At 46.9% G+C, this 21,527-nt stretch overlaps 1 protein-coding gene across 2 annotated transcripts in view; it reads right to left on the bottom strand.

The window, feature by feature from the left end:
• ADAM12 (ADAM metallopeptidase domain 12) overlaps positions 1-21,527 on the bottom strand; it is a 354,303-nt gene that overhangs the window by 99,795 nt on the left and 232,981 nt on the right. For both annotated transcript variants that reach the window (XM_007478237.2, XM_007478236.2), the window contains exons 6-8: positions 17,541-17,727; positions 6,904-6,969; positions 6,402-6,473 (exon numbers count right to left, since the gene is read on the bottom strand). In XM_007478237.2, coding sequence (XP_007478299.2) covers positions 6,402-6,473; positions 6,904-6,969; positions 17,541-17,727 — 325 coding nt within the window. The remainder of the gene's footprint in view (positions 1-6,401; positions 6,474-6,903; positions 6,970-17,540; positions 17,728-21,527) is intronic.

Below are 21,527 nucleotides of genomic sequence, written 5' to 3'. Positions count from 1 at the left end.
TCTGCCCCAGCAATGGCCTTCAGTCCACAGAAAGGGAAAAAGCCAATGGGCGGGCGGCTTCTGATCAGGATCCTCCCCCCACTGGAAAGCCACGTTCTCCCAGGGAGCAAATGGAACTCTGGGATGAATTGCCCACATTTGCATTTCCCATCCTGACACCCATCAGCGTTCAATGAACTGATGGCTCTTTTCCCTTCGAGATAGAAGCATCCCCTGGATCTCACTGCCCCGACCTTACAGCTTGTTCTTCTCTAGGGCGGATACCCCAGCTAGTGTGTGTCCGGTCACAGCCCGACGTCAAGGATGGCTGGAGGGGAGTAGAGCATGGTGGATGCTTATGGGGGCCAAAGACAGGTGCCCAACTTCCAGGTGTTCCCCGGGCTTCCTGAAGGGCACCAGGAGGAAGACTCAGGACAGTGCTGCCCATGGCAGTAGCGGAGGGTGGCAACTGGCCTGGCGGAGGGGAAGGAAACTTTTGCTACCCCAGTCAGAGGGGTTGGGAGAGCCCTTGGGTATGTGGGAGTCTGTGAGTTCATGTCATGCATCCAGAGAGAGAACACTGGTGGGAGTGAGCAGAAGACCCAGGGGAGAGGAGATATGGAAGGAGGCAATGCACCCCCCCCCCCGTGCTTCCTCAACCACCAGCCATGGAGACCCCCAAGCTCTTCTGATGGTCGACCTTGCTGGAGCAGGACGGAGACCCCGGTGAATGGCTCCTTATGACCCCTAGTCCTGGGCCCTGCATCTGAACACTTTCCAAGAGCTCCTGGGTCCCTCTGGGAAAACAGCATCCTCCGGGGGGCACCCAATGACTTAGGAAACAGGAGGAGAGGGGAGGGGAGCCAGAGCTTTGCAAGCCCCTTGTCAGCACCGATAATTTTTCTGTGTTTTCCAAAGAACTGCAGGAATTAGCATTGTAAAAAGGTCATTAAATCATCTTGTCCTTTCCAATGCTTGTAAAAAGACTCCAGTGACTTTTAGAGGAAGCTGTCTTGTGAGTTTCTCCAGCCAAGTCCCCTGCAACCGTGGGCTCCCAAAGGCCACCACATTCAAGGCAGCTCCTGAATGCTGGCAAAGCTTTGAGGTCGAGCCTGGGGCTGGCCTAAATGTCTTTGATGCCCAACCTAGGCAAGTGCAGAAGGCCTCATTGCGAGGGTGGCCACCAAGAATGAGGCAGGTAGGGGTTAGAGCACTGGACCTGGCAGTAGGAAGACTTGAGTTCTAATCCTGCCTCAGACCCTTGCTAGCTGAGTGAGCCTGGGTAGCTCCCTCAATATCAGTTTCCTCATGTGGAAAATGGGGATAATAAGAGCACTCTCCTCATAGGATCGCTTCAGTTAACACATGTAAAAAGTACATTGCAAATCTTCAAGTTCTCCATAAATGCTGCTCCTCCTCCTCCTCCTCCTCCTCCTCTTCCTCCTCCTCCTCCTCTTCCTCCTTCTCCTCTTCTTCTTCTTCTTCTTCTTCTTCTTCTTCTTCTTCTTCTTCTTCTTCTTCTTCTTCTTCTTCTTCTTCTTCTTCTTCTTCTTCTTCTTCTTCTTCTTCTTCTTCTTCTTCTTCTTCTTCTTCTTCTTCTTCTTCTTCTTCTTCTTCTTCTTCTCCTCCTCCTCCTCCTCCTCCTCCTCCTCCTCCTCCTCCTCCTCCTCCTCCTCCTCCTCCTCCTCCTCTTCCTCCTCCTTCTCTCTCCTTCCCCTTCCCCTTCTCCTTCTCTTCCTTCTTCTTCACAAATCTTTCCAGAATTCATCATGATTCTTGAAGAACAGAGGTGCCACAAAGCTCAGGGACTCCCCTGCTCCCAGGCCGGGCAGTTGTCTAGGGAGCATCTCTAGACAAAAAGAACAAAGCAGGCCTACAAACAAAGGTCTCCCACCACCCACAGCAAGTTTCCGCTGGAGAAAAAATATGGATGCTGGGTCAGAATATTCTAGATTTAGAACAGGAAGGAGCCTGTGGAGGCCATCTGTAGAGGTTCAGCTCCTTCATGATTACTAGTAAGAAAGCTAAGACCCAGAGAGGCTAGAGCCTTGCCCATGGTCACACAGGAGATGCCTGGCAGATCATTTCTCCAACTCTAAGCTACTCAAGGGCTCTGGTCTTCCTCTGTAGTGCCACCCCCAGCACGGGTACAGAGTAAACATTTAATAAATGCTTGTTGACTGGCTGACTGATCCCAGGGCCATGATTCTGGGTTGCAGCTGGTTTTTCATCAGGGGATTCTTGTTCTCAGAGTTCCAGAGGCATCTCTTTGCCATTCCTGGTCCAGATTCCTCAGCCCTTCTTCAGCTCTCAGTGAATGTTATGCCTCCAGGGCTCAAAGGGTCCCATTGGCGGGGCAGAGGGCTCCACACACACAAAGACAACAGAGGTCTCAGCACAGGATTTCGAGTTGGGAATGTCCAAAATCCAACGCTGATTTTCCAAGGTCATGTAGCCCATCGGTGCCACAGTGTCCTCTTCTGTACAGGAGAGATAATGCTGCCCTCCCAGAAGCCATGCCACGTCGGGATTAATTAGTTGCTCTCTGTAAAGAGCTCGTTGCTCCTATCTCTGTGCTAGGAGAGCTGCTGCTCCTGGTCAAGAGACTTTCCACGTATTGATGGCTTTCTGCATTTCCACATACAGCTGCTCTGAAGCACAAGGCAGTCTGGTGCCTTGGATGGAGCCAGCCTTGGCGTCAGAACAAGGGGTTCAAAGCCCGCCTCCAACCCACACAGGAAAGTTGTTTAAGGTCTCGTGTTTCAGAGAAGGCTCCAACCTGCACTGGCAGAGGGAGAGCCCTCATCTGGGAGTCAATCCCAGGAACTCATTCTAACCCCACATCTATGACTCTAGGCATCACCTCTATGGAAAGGTCTCTCAAGTTGGTCTCCTCTAACCCCAAGTCCCTTTCCTAAAACCTAGACTTGGGGAGGGCACCTAGCAATTGCCTTAATCCCCATAGGGAGCTGGGAGCTGCACAGAGTAGAGATGAGTTGGAAAGTGTTGGAATGAAGGGATGTGGATGGGCACTGTGTGCAAAGGCATGGAGGTGAGAGATGGGATGTCATTTTTTGGGGAAGTGGGTGGAGATAGTGACCAGACCAGTTTGGCTGGAAGCCAGAAGGCATGAGAAGGAGTCAGGAAAGTTGGGATGGAATAAGCCTGGGAAGTGCCTTCATTTGGATTTCATCTGAGAGGCAGTGGAAAGCCACCCACGAGTCTCTGACCTCTCACCTGGACAGTGTCTGAGACGGCCACACATGTCCTTCAGGAGACTCATAGGGAGCAATCCTGAGGATGAGCCAAAGTGGGATGAGGCTTAAGGCAGGGAGGCCCATTATAAGACTCTTGCAATTGGCCAGCTCCCTTGTTTGGGGGGGGGGGGATTGGTCAATGGACTGCCTCCAGGCACTCCATTTAAGTTGCAATTACATATAAAGTGCAATTCTTCTCTGGCTGGGGCTCTGCTCTCCCAAGAAGAGAATGTATTCAACATGCACTATCTAAACACCAGTGGCTGCCATCATAGTGATCATTAGGGGAAAGGTAACACACTCCCCCCACTCTGGGCTGGGGGCACGTGGAAGGCAGTCCTGATGGGGATCAAGATTCCAGCATCCTCTGGGATGGATGGGATATCTGGGAAAAAAATGAAGTCTTCTCCAGAGCCTGCACTCCATTAGACTGGGACGCTGAAGGTCTGCATTAGATGAGCTTGTTTGGGCTGGGAAAGGAAGAAGAATCCCATGTGGAAATGGAAATACTTGGGAAAACTTAGAGGATTTGAAGATGATTATTATCAGTGTTGCATCAATGAGCTGGAGCCCCGGGCATGCCTTCCCAGCCATTGCTTGGTGGTCACTGAGCTCAATGCCTAAGAAGCTCATTGTAGACCTTGACGACCAGGAGGCAGATCAGAGCCCATCCAGGCTGGGCGACCGTGGCCGGCTCCCTCAGTCTTTGTGGGCTCCAGCTTCCTAACTGGTGACAATAAGAGGTTGGCCTCAATGACTTCTAAGATCTGAATCTATGCTCCCATGATCTAGGTCTGCCTCCTCCAGGTCCCCCCAAGTATCCTCCGCAGACTCCCCAGCTCAAAGGAAACGCTCTACAAGTCGGGTCCTAGGCTTCTGATTGAGAACTAGAAGGTCATTAGAGAATTAGAGGTCATCTTGTCCAGCCCCGTGACTTTACAGATGAGATGACTGACCCCCAGAGAGGGAGTGTGCCACCCAAGATCTCTAAAGGAAAGCTTCAGAGAGGAGATGGCTTTGTTCCTTGGCCACACTGCTTCTCTTGACTCTTTATCATTGCATCCCTATTGATATAAGGCTCAACCCTTTTGAAGAGCCAATGTGTCTAGGCTTGCCTTATTCTCCATGGATTGCTGTGACTCTCAAGTGGCACAGTGTTTGGCATTTTTGTGGTGGTTGTTATTGTTCAGTTGTATTCAGTAACGTCCAACTCTTTGTGACCTAATTTGGACTTTTCTTGGCAAATTTCCATTTGCCATTTCCTTCTCCAGGTCAATTTGTGGATGAGGAAACTGAGGCAAACAGAGTCAAGTGACTTGCCTAGGGTCACACAGCTAATGAGTGTCTGAGGTCAAATTTGAAATTTGGCACTCTATCCATTGTACCACCTAGCTACCCATGTGGTATATAGAGTAGGTGCTGAACACTTCCTTTCCTTCCTCCAAAGGGCTGCATTTGCCACACTAGCATCTGGAACATTCCATGGCATCCCCAGAGCTGCCATTTAATATGCCCATGAGTACACAAAGTCAGCCTACCCAGAGAGGCTGATCATTTCCTTCTATGACCTATTTTATAATTCTAAGAGTGCCCAGGAAGAGCATCATACTGATTCTCACAGGAGCACCTGAGAGACACTCCTCAAGTATGGAGAGTTAAGGAAATCTGTCATTTTTACTCAAAAAGATATGGAGGAGGGGCTAGGTGGTTCAGTGGATAGACATCCTGGGTCCAAGCTGTGTGACACTTCCTCAGACACTTTCTAGCTGGGTGACCCTGGGCAAGTCACTTAACCCCCATTGCCTAGCCCTTACTGCTCTCCTGCCTCAGAACTGATCTGTAGTATTGATTCTAAGATGGAAAGTAAGGGTTTAAATTTTTTTAAGCCTATGAGAAGACAGAGTCTATCTATGTTTTCTAGATAAGCCTTAGGAAGCTTCTCTAGGCCCAGTGCAATTAAATGACTGGCCTTGGGCTATAAACTAGTAAAAGTCAGAGGAGAGATTTGAACCCACTTCTCCGGGACTGCTTCTCTTTTATAAGCCTCTGTCCAGATACAATAAAGAGCAATGTTTTTAAAATTTGGGTAGAGGTAGGAAATATTAGCCATCACAGCTTTATCTAAATCCAAGTTGACTTCCCAAGCCCAGCTCTATCTTATCTTAAGGCCAGATGCTGGTGACTTTGCCTGAGTGTGAATATGGGAAGACTGTATGCTTGGAGAAATTCAGCATGGCATCCCCCTTCCCATGGCCTTTGCATAAAATGTGTCATTCTCCTTCCCCTCCCCTGAAACTCCTTGTTGCCCAGGGTGGATGCCAGTGCGGATCCAGACTGAGTTCAGGGATGTGATGAGGTCCGTGCCTGGTCCATCGGATGTGAAGATTGGTCTTAGGCTTTCCCCAGGATTCCCAAGTTAGTGATTAGGAGGACATCAAATGAGCCCTCTCCCTCTGAGCTCCTTGGCTCCTAAGGTCATGGAAGAGGAATTCTCTTGGAACATCTATTGACTGTTTTCCCTTTTTCCATTAAAGTACCAACAAATCTGTTTGTTCATTCCTAAAACGCCTCCTTTGATCAGATGTATGAGTTCCTCTGCATACAACAGCTGAAGTGTACCCGGACCCTGTAACCATCCTTGGCTTTCCAGCAACTTCCAATCTTTTTCAGGCCTCTGGTGGACTGGTTGTCAGTTCTCTAAAGGGCTGCCTTTTTCAATCCCTTGAGGCATTTTGAAGGGTCCCATCAGTAGAAGAAAAGTGTTTAGATGCACTTAGACCAGAGTTTCTGAATCCCACGGGCTACATGACCCCAACAAAAGCACTTTGCTTTCTCCTCCCTCCAGATTCAATCCTCTTCTTACTATTCTGTGCTTCTGTCACATGAAGCCACATCTTGACGGGGGCTTCCCAACAAGGGTTCCCACTATCAATGGCCCAATGAATCTATATGTATTAGGAGAGGGTCTAAAAGGGTCTCGCATAGCCTTAGGACACTAGACTGGTTATGGTGTCCCCTCAGGTCTTGACTTGCCAGGGTCATGGTTTGAAATAAGTAAGTAAAATTCTTGTCTTGTCAATGTCAGGAGAAGCTTTAAATCATCTAAGCCTCTTCCTCAAACATTTATATTCCTTTGAAAAGTTAATTATGTGAAGAACGACTCACCTTATCCACATGATTGGCAATCTCTATTAAACGCTGCTTCACTTTCTCCACATCTTTTCCTTGTCTCTGAAACTTAATTTAAAGAGCAAAGTCAATGTTAGCAAGAAGAGCACTCCAACAGCATTTTTGAAGACTAGGAACATGGTTTGGGGAGGGCTTGAACAAGAGTCACTTGGGACGATGAGGAGTGGAGATGTTACACTTTATGCCACTGAAGGGAGGACCCAAAACACAGGTCCACTGAAGGAAGAGATTCCCTACTACTTCTTTAGAATTAAATTATTCACAGAATGCGATGAGAACTGAGCAAGCATCAGCTATCAACTCCCAGTTCATTTTTCTTAAATAACTGGACCCAATTGGAGATGATGCCCCCGAGGAAACCTTTCTGCTGTCCTTGGTGCTACTGTATTAAAAGATTATGTGATGGGTTTGCTGCTGAAACTTCAAAGCTGTCCAAAGCAAGCATGTGCCCCCTAATCCAATTTGGCCACGAACGTACCTCCCGATTGTCGGCCACGATCACAAGTTCCACATATTTTGTCGTCTTCAGCGTTTCCCGTTTGTGCTGCCAAAATAAAATGAAAGAAATTTTCTTTGTCTTTTTTAGTTCAACTCTCTCATTGTTATCAATAACTTTGACTTTTTCTAATGAACAAAAATCTGATTTTCTTTCCCTCTCATCTCCATATCCCATGGCAAAGAAACAAAGGAAAGTCAAGTCCTGTTAACAAATGTGTCCATTCAAGCTTGTGGGTGTACACAGACACACACGCACGCACACGCATGCACTCGAGCACACGCACATACACTCTCCTACACTTTCCATGAAATTTAACTTTTCTGAATCTTCCTTCAGACACGAGAGTCCCCCTTTGTTGTCCCAGACAGAGGGTCAGACGGCATCGCATCATGAGGGTTTCTGCCTTGGATGACTCATGAGAAATGATCACCTGATCCTATGTTATTATACAGTGCTGAGCTTGAAGTCAGGAGGACTCCTGTGCTCCAATCCGATGTAAGACACTGACTAGCCGTAGGATCCTGTGCTAGTGGCTTCAGCTCTATTTCCCTCAGTTTCCTCAGTTGTAAAATGGGAATCATAACAGCATCTACCCCACAGGATTGTTGTGAGGATAAAATTTCTGATGTGCTTTGCAAACCTTAGAGTGCTCTATAAGAGCCAGGAAATTAAGACAACCAGAGCGTACTGGATTTCAGCTCTCATCCTAGTTGAATAGAAGCTCCCTGAGGGCAGGAACTTTTTAATTTTTGTCTGTGTCCCCAGCACATAGCGCAGGACCTTGCACATAGTAGGAGCTTTATTCAAGTTTGATCATTTGCATGGGAAGGAGCTGAAAGGGACTTTCAGTGTCATCCGGCTCCATCCCTTCATATTACAGAGGTGGAATGAGATAGGACCAAGGAGAGGGAGGGGATCCGGCTTCTTCTGAAGTTACTCTGAGATAGTGGGGAAGCTGGGATTGGAAGATTCCCCATGTCTCTTCCAACTCTAAACACAGGCCCCCAGGGCTTCTGGGTCCCAGGCCAGTGCTCCTTTTCTATCACAACATATATCACACATGTTTAAAGCTTATAAAACAGATGTGATCTCTCTGGCTTAGAAAGAGGCGGGAAAGCTATTTAAATATTAAGATCACAGACATTAAAGCTAGATTAGGACAGCGAGGAAGCACAGTAGCTAGAGTGCCAGACCTAGAGTCTTCTTCCTGAGTTCAAATCTGGCTTCGGACACTTTCTAGCTGTGTGATTCTGGGCAAATCACTTAACCCTGCCTGCCTCAGTTTCCTATATGTAAAATAAGCTGAAGAAGGAAACAGCAAACTACTGCAGAATCTTTGCCAAGAAACCCCCAAGTGGGGTCGTGGAGAGTGGAACACAACTGAAATGGCAGAACAAGAAGAAGGACCTCTAAAGCCATCTGTTCCAACAATGTCATTTTTCAGATATGGTAACTGAGGTCTGTAAAGTCATTTTCCCAAGATCGCAGGAAAAAACCAACAAAATCAGGATTCGAACCCACTGAATCTGGTCTAGCACCCTCCCCTTGGTACCACACTAAGTCTTATTGAGGCTCTGGAAGATTCAGGGGAGGGAGAACCCAAGACTGATTCTTCTGTAGCTCAGGAAGAATGGTGAGGTGATGAAATGAGGGCAGGCAGGGTGCCCACCTGAGCGTGCAGGTGGACTCTCCTCAGCTGGGAAGATGCAGATGGAGCAGGAGGAAGAATGACAAGAAGTGACTGAGGGACAGAGGCAGGTGCAAGGTGGCATTCCCTCCTAGCCTCTGTGCTCAGGGAGAAGCGGGTAAGTGAGAAGAGGCTGTGAACCCCCTAAAGAGAAACAAGGTCAGGCTCAGGGGCCAGGAGCAAGAGCCCTCCTCCCTCCCACTGGGAAGCGATTTGGGGGGACTGGGGATTAATGCTTTGGATCAGTAGAATGGAAGTTCCTGCAGGCAAGGCCTTCTAATCCTTACTGAACACGTGCTGCTGCTTGCTTGCTGATTGATCGATCTATGCTCCTGGAGGGTAGGAACCCTCTCTCTTTTCATCTCTCCATCCTCAGCACCTGGTCAGTGCCTGGCACATAATAAGAGCTTAATAAATGCTGGTTGGGTTGGACTGAATTGCCGATTCTCCCAACCAAATCTGAGACTCTCAGCCTCCTTAAGAGAACCCCAATGGCCAATTCAGGAGGACAAAGGAGAGCCTTCTTGGAGGGTGGTCTCAAAATACAAACACTGAAAGCCCCAAACAAAGCATCCAATTCCACTAATAAAAGCCCCGGAAGGAATGTGGGTCCAACACCTCTGGGGATCTCAGACCTAAGACTTGGGTTTCTAAGCTGAACTGGATGTCATATTTCCCATTGAAAATTTGCCCATCCTAACCGCCACTCTTGTAGACAAAAGAGAAACAAATGGCTACGGCATGATTCCAATCAGAGTTCCAATCACGGAGCCTGGAGGGAAACCTTTTTTTTTTAAGTTAAAAAAATATTCCCATCAGCACAGGATCTTCCAAACAGACTTGCAGAAAAATGTTTGTGTCCTAGGAGTGTTCCTCTGGGGTGTGCAGCTGTGCTGATTCATGAATCCGTGTTTCCTAGAAGGAAATCTACAGCATGGATGGAGGTACGGAATGGAGAATGCCCGGAAAAGGACATTGCTGATCCTTCAGCGCTGTGTGGTGCCATTGGTGTGGGAAGTCTCTCCACTAATGCAGGCTGCTACTCCTTGCTGACTTAGCAGATAGTCTTTGAAAGTTGACATGTTGTTTTTTAAAAGACAGAAACCAAATGAACAAAATTATCCCCTGAAGCCGAGCTGGTACTGAGCCTCTCCAATCCTTGGACAACAGATTTGCAGTCTATCCCCTGCCAGAGTGTATTAGAACCCAACCTCTGACTATGGAAGAGCTGGGCTGCCTAACCAAGTGCTACTCTACTGGGTCTGCCATCTTGGTCCCTTTAAGGAGGTGGGTGGTGACTTTCCTGGATCACTCACACCCATATCGCCCACAGAGGGCCCTCCCAACATTCTGAGGATTTTCCTGAAGATAGATGAAGCCACTTCCCCTAAAATCAGGTTAAACATGCCTGATTGTCCACCAGGAGACTTGAACCACATTCTGAACGTGGCGTGGCTGCTAGCTGAGGTTGGTCTGCAGATAACCATAACTGGAATCCATCTGGAATCTCCTTAGAACCCCTTGATGCCTTCTCAGTGCCCAATAACCCATCAACAAGCTTTTATCAGTGTTGGTCGTGTGCCAGATATTGTACTGGGGAACAAGGACTCATGGTAATCTTTACTCTGACAGCCTAATAATCCATTACAATCTACCCAATTCCATAAACTTGACACCCTACATGTGAGTCCTCCCAAGTCCGCCTGGGATCCTACGGTCTGCCCACTAGGCTATCCCTTCTTCTCACTAGGTGACCAGCCCATCTTTATTTGTAGTCCTTCACTGGGATTGATTATATAGGGAAAATGCAATAAACCATGGGGATAGGCTGTTTCCTTTGAAAATGCTCTCTTCAAGGACCCAAGACTTCATCACTGGGGCTAGGTTCTCTACCAACACAGGTGGCTCCCATGCCACGCTTTGGGGCACCATTGTCGTAAGTGCTGTCATCTCCAAAAGCTGGCACTTGCGGGCTCTCCTGACTTTAGCCAAATTGGCACCTGATTACAGACACAAAGGCTGAGTCAATATTTTTTCATGTTGGTATGGCTTTCCATCCGAAGATGAGGCATGGCATTCCACGGGTCGGGCTCTCCCCCACAGTACCAAGAGACATCAGAGGACACTCTTCACAGCAGCTCTCTTGAAAACATGGTGCTGAAAATCCTCGGGAAGTCTGGGTGAAGGCCCGGGAGGGGATGGGCGAGAGTTGCACAGGACAGGCGGGAATAGATGGTTGCTGTCTGCCTAGTTGGAGAAGCCTCTAAACCAGTGAGCTCCGGGGTCCATGGAGAACATTTGAGACTCTCAGTGCTACGATCACTAGATTTTCTTGTAACTTGTAGGCCATTCGTGGAACCAGAGAAACCGTGGCAGTCAGTCTGGGGTTAAACAGTCTTCTGTTTTGTGGTCGCCCCAAGAGTAACCCTGCCCTGGCTCTGGACAACTGTACAGAGGAGCCCGTTCTAGCGAGAACAAGCCAACAATGAACATCATCTCCTTGCTCTGCAGAAAGTTTGCAGAAAGATCTGAATTTTGTTATGGATTCATGGGACTGAAAGCTTGGGAGAAACGCCCAACCACATAATCACTAAAAGCTGTGAATGAGGACTGAGGGCTCATCTCCCCCAGCTGTCCAAGACGATGATTTAAGTTGTGTCTACATGATCCCCAAACATCTGGACTGCTCAGTTAAAATCAATCAGTCTCGTTATCTGCTGATGTGGACCAAAAGTAAAACAATAACACACACAAGAAAAAATCCTCCAACTGGTTGTTTGACTTCAAATCTTACTTTGGGGGCAGCCCAAATCCACCCTGCCTGAGGAGAGCTCTGAAGCAATGACCCTTGATTTTAGGAAGAACTGGGTTCTGATCCAACATCCAGGAATAAATGGCTGGGGGAGGGAGGGCAGGCAGGGGGATGGTCCTGCTGCCCCTTTCCTGGCCAGAACACCACTGCGGCCCCTTCTGGGGGCCAGATCTTAGGAAGGAAGGACACAGAATAGCAGGACAGTGTGTAGGGGAGGACAACCAGGGTGGCCGAGAGCTTTACTGTCACACAGAAGAAGAATCAATTGAAGGAACTGGGGATGCTGAGCCTGGAGAAGAGAAGACTCAGGAGGGGCATCACGAAGACATCATGAGAGACGTATTGGAGCATCTCAAGGCTCTCATGTGAAAGAGGGATTAGACTCATTTTCTGAAACTTAGTATGCCTTTAAATAGATACTCTGGGTCAGTGTTCTCACCTGTAAAATGGGAGATCTAGAAAGTGGAGGCAGCTGGAGCTGAAGCCTGGAGTCAGGAAGACTTGAGTTCAAATCTGACCTTTGACATTCACTTGCTGTGTGAGCCTGGGCAAGTCACTTAACCCCGATTTGCCTCAGTTTACCCATTTGTAAAGTGGGGATAATAAAAACCCTTCCCTCCCAGGATTGTTGGGAGGATCATGCCCATCAGAGGATATTTGCAAAGTGTTTTGTAAAAACAACAACGCACGGGGGCTATGAGCTTTTCTACTATTATTATAATAATTCTATTGCCTCTGAGGGTCCTGGAAGCTCTCCCAAGAGAGACCTATGATTCTCTGCCACCATGATTATGGTGTTCATGAGAGGCGGTTGGGTGTGGCTGGATTAAGTCCTCTGGCTTCAAAGCCTGTTGGTGCTCTCAGTCCCCAGATGTAATATGGCATCACAGTTGTGGTGGGGAATTGTTGGCTCAAGCTCAGACCCTTCCCTGATCTCTTGGACCACCAACACCAGGAGGCTATTAGCTCCTGGAGGGAGCTGGTTCTGGATTTCTTATTCCCAGGCTTGAGCACAGTCATCAGGACTGAGTAGGGATGCAATCAACACTTATGGACCCAGTTTGTGGATGAGCAGACTAAGTGGCTGCCCCTGGTCCCAGAGGTAGCATCAGCACCCAGCTCTTCCTTAAATCACAGGCCATTGCTTCAGAGCTCAGAAGTCATCTCCAGCGGAATGGGATCTGGCCTTTGGGAAGAAGCAATGGGACATCTGGGGTGACGATCCATTTCCTCATCCCTGGTGGGACCAGGCAGCTGCTGGCGAAGAGAGGCAAAACCCTAGAGACATTCCAATCAGAAAGTGGACAATCACCAACTCCCACAGCATGGAAGAACAATTAACACATTTCTCAGCCCTGGGTTGGCTCTCAATCCATTAATGAAGAAAAGGAACTTATCTGCTCTGGGAAGCAACTAGACGGAACCAGAATCCTTGCTCAGTGTAGAAAGCCAAGCCTAGTATTCTTTATTGGGGATTAGAACTAGACTTGTGATTTCATTGACAGACAGAACTTCCAGGTGAGGAAACTCCTTCTACCAATGCAGGTCCTGCCTTCTCTTCAACCTAGGGATGTAGAGAGTTATCTAGAGACCTGAGGGGCTCATGCTTTGCCCACATCCACATGGCCAGCATGTGCCAGAGTGGAATTGGAAGTCAGGATTTCCTGGATCAAGGCTGGCTCTGGCCACCAGTCATGGCTACCTCTTTTTTTTTTTTTAAACTCTCACCTTCCACCTTAGAATCAAAACTGTGTATTGGTTCCAAGGCAGAAGAGTGGTAAGGGGTGGGCAATGGGGGTTAAGTGACTTGTCCAGGGTCACACAGCTAGGATATGTCTGAGGTCAGATTTGAATCCAGGACATCCTGCCTCTAGACCTGGCTCTCAGTCCACTGAGCCACCTAGCTATCTCCAATGGCTGCCTCTTTGTTTGTTTGTTTTTTTTTTAAGGAAAATTTTTATTTAATTAATTAATTTAGAATATTTTCCCCTAGTTACAATATTCATGTTCTTTCCCTCCCCTCCCCAAATCTCTTCCTGTAGCTGATGCACAATTCCACTGGGTTTTACATGTGTCCTTGATAAAGACTATTTCCATATTATTAATATTTGCACTAGGGTTATCGCTTAGAGTCTACATCCCCAGTCATATCCCCATCGACCCATGTGATCAAGCAGTTGTTTTTCTTCTGCATTTCTGCTCCCCCAGTTCTTCCTCTGGTTGTGGATAGCTTCTTTCTCATAATTCCCTCTGAATTGTTCTGTATCACTGCATGGCTGCTAGTAGAAAAGTCAGTTACATTTGATTGTGCTACAATGTATCAGTCTCTGTGTACCATGTTGTCCTGGTTCTGCCCTTTTCACTCTGCATCACTTCCTGGAGGTCGTTCCAGTTCACATGGAATCCCTCCAGTTCATCATTCCTTTTAGCACAATAGTATTCTATCACCAACAGAACCACAATGTGTTCAGCCATTCCCCAATTGAAGGGCATCCCCTCATTTTCCAATTTTTTGCCACCACAAACTGCACGACTATGAATATTCTTGTACATATATTTTTCCTTATGATCTCTTTGGGTATAAACCCAGCAGTGCTATGGCTGGATCAAAAGGCAGACAGTCATTTAGCATTGAGAGAGATAGAAGGCTCTATCTGAGGAAGGTCAAAAGGCTCCTGGTTTGAGCTGGGAATGGGAACAGAAAGTTTCCTAATTTTGGATTTATTAATTGTTCTCTTATACTCTAGATCCCATGAGAACTTGGGCAATAGCAAAAGCACCTGATTTTTAAAAGTCTGTATAACCATAAAAACAACTACTACCACCACAGCATGGTGGGAAAAGCTCTGGATTTGAAATTGGAGGACTTGGGTACAAATCTTTGCTTTCCTGCTTCCTATGTCACTGGCCAAATCAGTTGACTTTGCCGGGCCTCAGTTTCCTCATCTGTAAAATGAAGGGATTGAAATAGGTGACCTCTAAGGTCTTTCTAGGTGAAATTCCTTTGGTCTTATCCCAGTCCAGGATTCCTGCATTTGAGCAAAGATCATTTGGGCCTATTCTAATTTCCTGTTCTGATGCACTCAGAAGTCTAAATGGTTTTGGAATTGGCAGTGACTAAGTGTCGACGTGTAATTACAGAGGGTGCAAATAATCCCCCAAACAATGGATAATCCAAAAGTAATTTATATTTGTCTTTGGAAGGCATCATAGGATATGTTTTTGCAACAAGAGATTTACTTTCTTAATTATATTTAGCTTAGGCTAATATTCAACTTAGCTTGAATTCCTAAATACAGCCCAAATGACAGGGGACAAGGCAGTAAAGGGAGGAGGCGAGACATCCCCAAAGCGGCTGGATGAGTGGGGGAAGTGAGCCTGGAAAGACAGACAGAAAGGGAGGGAACTTTCTGAATTCAGATCTCTGGCCAAAACCTCCCCCAGATATCAGGAGGCCATAACACAAACCCCTGAAAAACTGGCAAACATCTCCTGAAGGGTTTATCAGAGGGAGCCGGTTTAAGGATTGCTAGGGAGATTTATTCACGAGAAAATTCTGCCCATCCCAAACAAGAAGAAAGGATGCTGGGATGGGGAGGTTTTAGGACTGGCCTGACAGAAATGCCTTTGGCGAATTAGAGACTGGCTGTAATACTTAAGGCTCTCTTAGGTCAACATGGGAGTTGGGAGCTTGGGGGTGACTAGAATTTGCATTCAAGTCATTCCATGACGCCCCATCGTTAGGGCAGATGGCTGTGCTCCACTCCACCAGGGCTCTACCCAATGTCTATCAAGAGAGAAAGTCCTTGACGCCAAGCTAAGTTTGGAGGCACCCGGGTGCCGAAGGCTAGTTTCCCTGTGATATTTTGGAGGAGGGTCCCAGCCACTCCTGAAGACAAGGAGGGCTGTGACCTCCCTTGGTGGAGAAGGAGCCCATGGAGAGGAAGTCAACGATCTGTGGAACATGGCACTCCTGGCAAGGCTTGTCAGCTCCATTGGGCAACCTCATTCTTTGGGATTGTCTGAAGTCCTCCTCTACAGAATCAATCGTAATCATGCATCCTGTGCTTGATTTGGAAGTCATTTCTTTTAGCGCCATTTCCATTAGAGAGATGTCAAGAATATTTTCTCTTCCATAAAACCAATCACAACCGATACCGCCTTAGAGTAAAATATTGAGAACTCGGTAAAGCTGCATGTGCTGTTTCCCCATTTCAATTTAAAAGTTCATTTAAATTTCAATATATGTTGTTAGCAAAATAATGTTACCATTAAGGGCTCCCTGATCTTTATATACATCAAAATGATTTGGGGAAAATTGCTGGGATGACCCTCCTTCTTACAAAGTCCAAAGGTGGTGGCCATGGGCCCAGTTTAACTGAAACTGCAAAATAGTTGAGTGTTGTCTAGACTGTCATTCCAGAGTAAACCATTCTGGAGATTTGGAGCTGGAAGGGACCTCAGAACTCTTGTTTTATAGTTGAGGAAATAATCATGGGTTCAGGGTGGGAGGCTAACGTGGCTTGGTTGGATTCAAGTCTAGACAGCATGGTGCCATAAAAAGGGGGCTGATGGGGAATTGGAAGACCATGGCTCAAATTCTGACTCATTTACTTATTTATATAACTATTCCAATCCTCTCATATACAGATGAAACTCAGGAGGGCAAATGACTTGGCAAAGGTCACATATGGTAGTAAGTGCTGGATGTGGGATTTGAACCCAGGTTCTTTATCCACATCCAGCACTCCCATCTAAGCCCCAAAATATCTATTAAGCATTATTGTGCAAGGTCCTGGAGACACAAAAATAAAATTTGGAGCCTGCCCTCAAGGATCAGCTCTGCCTAAAGGAAACAATATGCAAACAAAGAAGGATAATTGGAGGAGGGAGAGGGATTGCAAGGAGAGGAGCAGAAAACCTCCTGGGGAACATTGCAGTTGAATTGAGCCTTGAAGGAAGCAATGAAGTAGAAGGAAGGGCATTCCAGGCATGGGAAACAGCCAGTGCAAACTCGAAGGTATGAAATGGAGGGCTGAGATCTTCCACAATACCACACTGCCTTCATCAAGATGAGAACTTTCCAAATCAACAAAATTCTACAAGTGAAACAAAGTCTAGAACCTATTGGCCCCTGACTGGGAAGACCCAACCAACCAACCAATGAGAGTTGATTAAGAATGGCTAGATGGTTCAGGAAATAAAGTGTTGGACTCAAAGTCAGGAAGATCTGAGTTCAAATCCTGCCTCAGGATTTTCAGCTTCTGTGTATGTGCTATCTTAAGTGTCTTCACTAGAACATGTCCACACTAGAATGTATACTTGCTTGCATTTGTATCTCTAATGGTGGTTTGAAGCTATGTTTCATTTTAATTCTCTGACTCGAGGCAATACTGAGCAAAGTGAACAAACGAACATAAGTGTGTGCCTCCAAGATGCCAGCTAAACTCAGCGTCCTCCACTCAGTGTGTAGGGACCAAGGATGCTCAGTCTGTCCCTGGAGAGGGGGCACAGCTGCAAAGCAGGTCCTTCCTCCCCATTCTCCAGATCCTTCTAGGAAACAAGGTGAAGGGTCTGGGTTTGGCCAGGGCTGATCTACAGTAGATGATGGGGGCTCCGGGAGAGCCCAACACTCTCAATAGGAGAAATTCTATTGAGCAGCTAGTTATATGCTGGGATTCGGTGAATCTGTGCCCTCCTGTCCAGAGCAGGAGATCAACCAAACGATGGGCGAATGGTAGTTAGGTATGCCAAGGGGGTGACCAGGACAAAAAGCTTACATTCTCCTGGAAGAAGTCCTTTGGGGAAGAAGGAAACTGGGTGTCTGGCACCATACTGGTACAGCCTCAGAATGCATGACTGAACAGCTTCTCTTCATTTTGGCTTGATCTTTGGGCACCGTAAACTCATAAAATGCCAACCAGGAAACATAAAGTCCTCCAGGGCAGATTCCCCCCATCCCCCAGGCCTTCGTGCCCTTCATGCTTAGGCAGAGGGGCCAGCACATACATACTGGATGCTCGAGAACCATTTCTTGAAATAGATTGAACTAAATTGGGTGGGTGCAGCCTGCCTTTTCCCATCCCTCCAGGAAAAAGAAATGGATGCTCCTCCTACCCTCCTCGTAAACGCGTGAGGGGACCACTGAGCGCCATCCACAGTCCTGCCTGAGCCGTTGAGCTGCTGCTGTCCACACGACCCCCAGGCTGGTTTCAGAGTCTCTGCTGGCTGGAACTTGTGTTTACCTGCAGCCCCCTTCAATGGCTCCAAGATGTAGGCTTGGCTTCCTAACAGAATAAGTCCCCTGGTGAAAAAGAAGAATGAACAGGCTATTGGTTTTATGGCTGAGAGTAAACGTGGACGTGGCCAGTCATGCTTTTAAGTTCCTCTGGAAGAGGGCATCTATTCTTTGAACTGATCTACGTGGCCAACTCCCTGGAAACCCAGAGCCTCGGTGGGCATAGTCCTGCCCTCTTGCCTCTGGTTACAGCCATGCTGAGGCATTGGAGGGGGCTTTAACTGAGGAGAAGGTCGTGCCATCCAAGAACTGGGAGGCACCATGTTCCACCTACAATTCCATCTCTCAGTGGATTCAAGGAACCACAGAAGAGCCAAAGGAGATAGAGATGTCTGCATTGAGAAGGTCTGAAACATAGAGGAAGACAGCCCTGGGACCCCTTTGGGGCAGAGGCTTCCTGGTCTTGAGAAGGCAGAGTGGGCAGAGACTCTCCTAGCCCACTGGTTATCAATCAACCAAGCAATGAATGAGGAAGGCATCAATCAGCAACCTTGAACAGTGGATGTTCAAGGGACTGATGATAGAGATAAATGAGATCATTCTTGACCTCACAGAGTTTGCGATCTAGCCAGGGTAGACAACAGGCGCATATACAGTGAGTTACAAAAGAAATAGAAGGTGATTTGGGCGTGGGGAGGTGAAGGGCACTGCCCAAAGATCTACAGAACATCAGAAAAGCCAAAGGCTTCCAGTAAGCCACAAGTAGGTCTTGGAGACTTTCCACTGGGTCCTCTTTAATTCTAATGCTGTCTACTGGCTCTCTTGCACTCCCTCCCTCTCCCTCCCTCTCTCTCCCCCTTATCTTCCCCCTCTTCCTTCCTGATCATATATTTCCTGGATGATCTTTTAAACAATGCTACTTGCTTGCACGTCATGAAAGAGGACTAAGAAGCATAAATTGCAAACTGGAAATGAATGTGAAATTCTTTGTCTGACATGAGGATGTGGAAGGGCATTTCTTCTCTGGCTGGGCTGAGCTCTGGGGTTGAAGGGCAAACCAGAAGCAAAAGGATCAGCCCAGTCCTGCCCTCTCTTTCTTAAAGGCGAAGATGTAATTAGATGACTTTACTTAATAGTCTTTTCAGGGTCTGGAAGGCAAGATTTTTCTTAAGAAAAACTGCAATTTAGATAACAGCAAATTAACATGATTAAGAAAAGAGTTGGCAGAGAGTCAAGTCCTTTTTCTTATTCAAATTTCAGGAAAATAACTTGTACTATAATGGATTCCCTTTATGAAGATATTGCTGGCTTCTAGCTTCCGGTGGTGTTGGGGAGGGGATTGTGTGGGAGCATCAGGAGATGGTCATGAGCAGAAGAAGGCAGATAAGGAGCAGGAAATGGGAAGGTGGTTTGGAGAAAGGATCTGGCCTTGTGGAGGAGGCCAGGCTTGAAATCTGGAGAGGGAATTTGGGAATTGGGGACAGCCTTCCCATCCATGCTGTCCTCCCAGGAACTGCTCGCCGCCTTGCTGTCCCACCTCGCTATCCTCCTGGCCATTCTCAACATTACTTTCTAAATTACTAAATTTCTCTTTTTGTTTTTAAGCAAAGTTTTGGAGTCTTGCCTTCTTGCAAAAGGTATCCTTCCCGAACCCCAGGGGTACACATCCAAACCCCATAACATTTACCATGTGCCAAGTACTGAGCTAAGTGCTTTAACCTATTTTCTCAAGGGATCCTGAAAGGCAAAGATGGCATCCAGAAATGGGCCAGTTGGTTGACAAGTAGAAAAAACATTGACCTTGGAGTTATAGGACATAAATTTGAGTCACAGTGCTGCCACTTATTACCCTGGATGAGTCACGTCATCTCTATGGGCCTGACCTCAGTTTCTTCATCTGTAAAATAAGAGGGCTGGACTAGGTGGCCATCAGGGTCTCTTTCAGCTTGTCCTGGGAAGAAAGCCATCCAAAGGAGAAAGGGAGGGGCACTGAACAATGGAACCAAGCAACAGCTGGAAGGCTTTTCCCAGAGGAGAGTGGGTAGAAGGAAATGGAAAGCCCGTGGTTAATTTCAAAATTATTTCTTGACTTAAATGGAATAACTCTAATCTTGCTTCTTTCTGCAGCGGTTCCTGATGAGTCGGCATGTGTAGACCCAGTATCTGGTGAAGAACACTGATGAGATTTCCAGAGTATATTTGATTGGACTTTATGTCTTTCCTTAATAAATCCTTTCTGAATCATTGAGACCCCTTTGACCTCAGCCTAGGGAACTTCTCTACCCAATTTGAGAAGAACAAGAGGAACATAATGAGAGAAAACAGCAGAGAACAGAAGAGTTAATTAAGAAAGCAGGTAAAGAACGCCTGGTCCAAAGGCATTGGTCATTAAAGCTTCTGGACTGTTCTATATATGTGTGAGTGTGTGCTGTGTGTGTCTACACACACACCCATTTACACAAGCATTCACATACATATACTTGTTCAGAATATAAATCAGGGAGATGTTTGCAAGAAAAAGAATGCTGGGGAAAGTTCTCCGGCTGGAAGCAAATCCCTGAGCCAATTTTTCCAGTGAGTAGAAAGTTTTTAGCTGCCGTGAGTGAGCCTGGGAAGCCCTTCTCCTTTCCTGCTTTGACTTTCCACTTGTTCATGAAAGCAAAGACCTGATATGCTGGCTAAGTGCATTCCCCGGGCTCTCATAATTGGCAGCTCAGTAAGAAGGCTTAATTAAAGAAATGCTGTGCTCTAGCTTGGCCTTAATTAGTTCCCTGACACAGAAGAGGGTGAGTGGCAGGAGTGGAGGCAGATTTCTATGACTTGGCATCTCAACTGGGAGATTTTGATGGGTTCGTGGCACTTGGCTACCAAAAGGAAAGAAGAAAATGCAAATCATTAAAAAGTCGAACATGGTCAGCATTCTGAAGTATGAGAATAATCCTGCTAGCAGCCCTTTCTAATCCAGACAGTAAGCACTCTTCATCCATTTGGTTTTTCCTATGTGGATTGCTGGGCTTAAACTCTACAGGGGGACTCTGGATCTTCTCTGGGATGATTAGAACTTTGCCCAATCAATGCAATAAGAGCATCAGGCAGGAGCAGCTGGAGGACCTTGACATATATAGAGAATCCTTTTTCATAACCTCTGTGAGTTTCAGTTTCCCCATCTATAGGGAAAAAGGAAAGGAATAAGCATTTATGTCACACTTACTATGTTCCAGGCACTGTGCTGAGTGCTTCCAAAGATGGATATTTCATTCTCTCAACAACTCCAAGAGGTAGGTGCTGTTATCTCCATTTTACAGTTGAGAAAATTGAGGCAAACAGAGGTTAAAAGTCTTGTTCAGGGTCATATTGTTAGTGTCTTGAGTCTGGATCTGAATTCAAATCTTTCTAATTCCAAGTTTGGAGCTGCTTGGCTGCCATAGATGTATGTGTAGAATAAGGGGGTGGGCCAGATGCTTTCTAAGGTCCTTGCCAGTTTTAAATGTAGAATCCTGAGATTCCAGGTATGGAGCTTGCCCATAAGCACACATATTATGAATATACCCAGAGAATGGACAATGAGCTGGCCCCCCAAAATGCAAGGGAGGAGGAGGAGCTGGGCTGGATTGACCTTGGGAGATGGAGCAGTGCAGAGGCTGTATCTTCAGCACCATATTTATCCAGGGATGCTCTCTGGCTGTGAGCTGGGGACAGATGCCACCACACTCTCTGAAGAATCATAGATAAGGGTCACCCAAAGCAAGAGATGATCAGGAAAGGCAGGCACTGGCAGGCTGCAACCTGAACCCCTGAAAGTTCTGGTATCCATGAGGCCACCAATTCATCTAAATCTGGAGCAACTGTCTGCCTGTGTGAATGCA

The sequence above is a fragment of the Monodelphis domestica genome, chromosome 1 (genome assembly GCF_027887165.1).
Source record: "Monodelphis domestica isolate mMonDom1 chromosome 1, mMonDom1.pri, whole genome shotgun sequence".
In the NCBI taxonomy this organism is placed as follows: Eukaryota; Metazoa; Chordata; class Mammalia; order Didelphimorphia; family Didelphidae; genus Monodelphis; species Monodelphis domestica.
The sequence above is the reverse complement of the archived record's forward strand: the minus strand, read 5'-3'. Positions and strand labels throughout refer to the sequence as shown.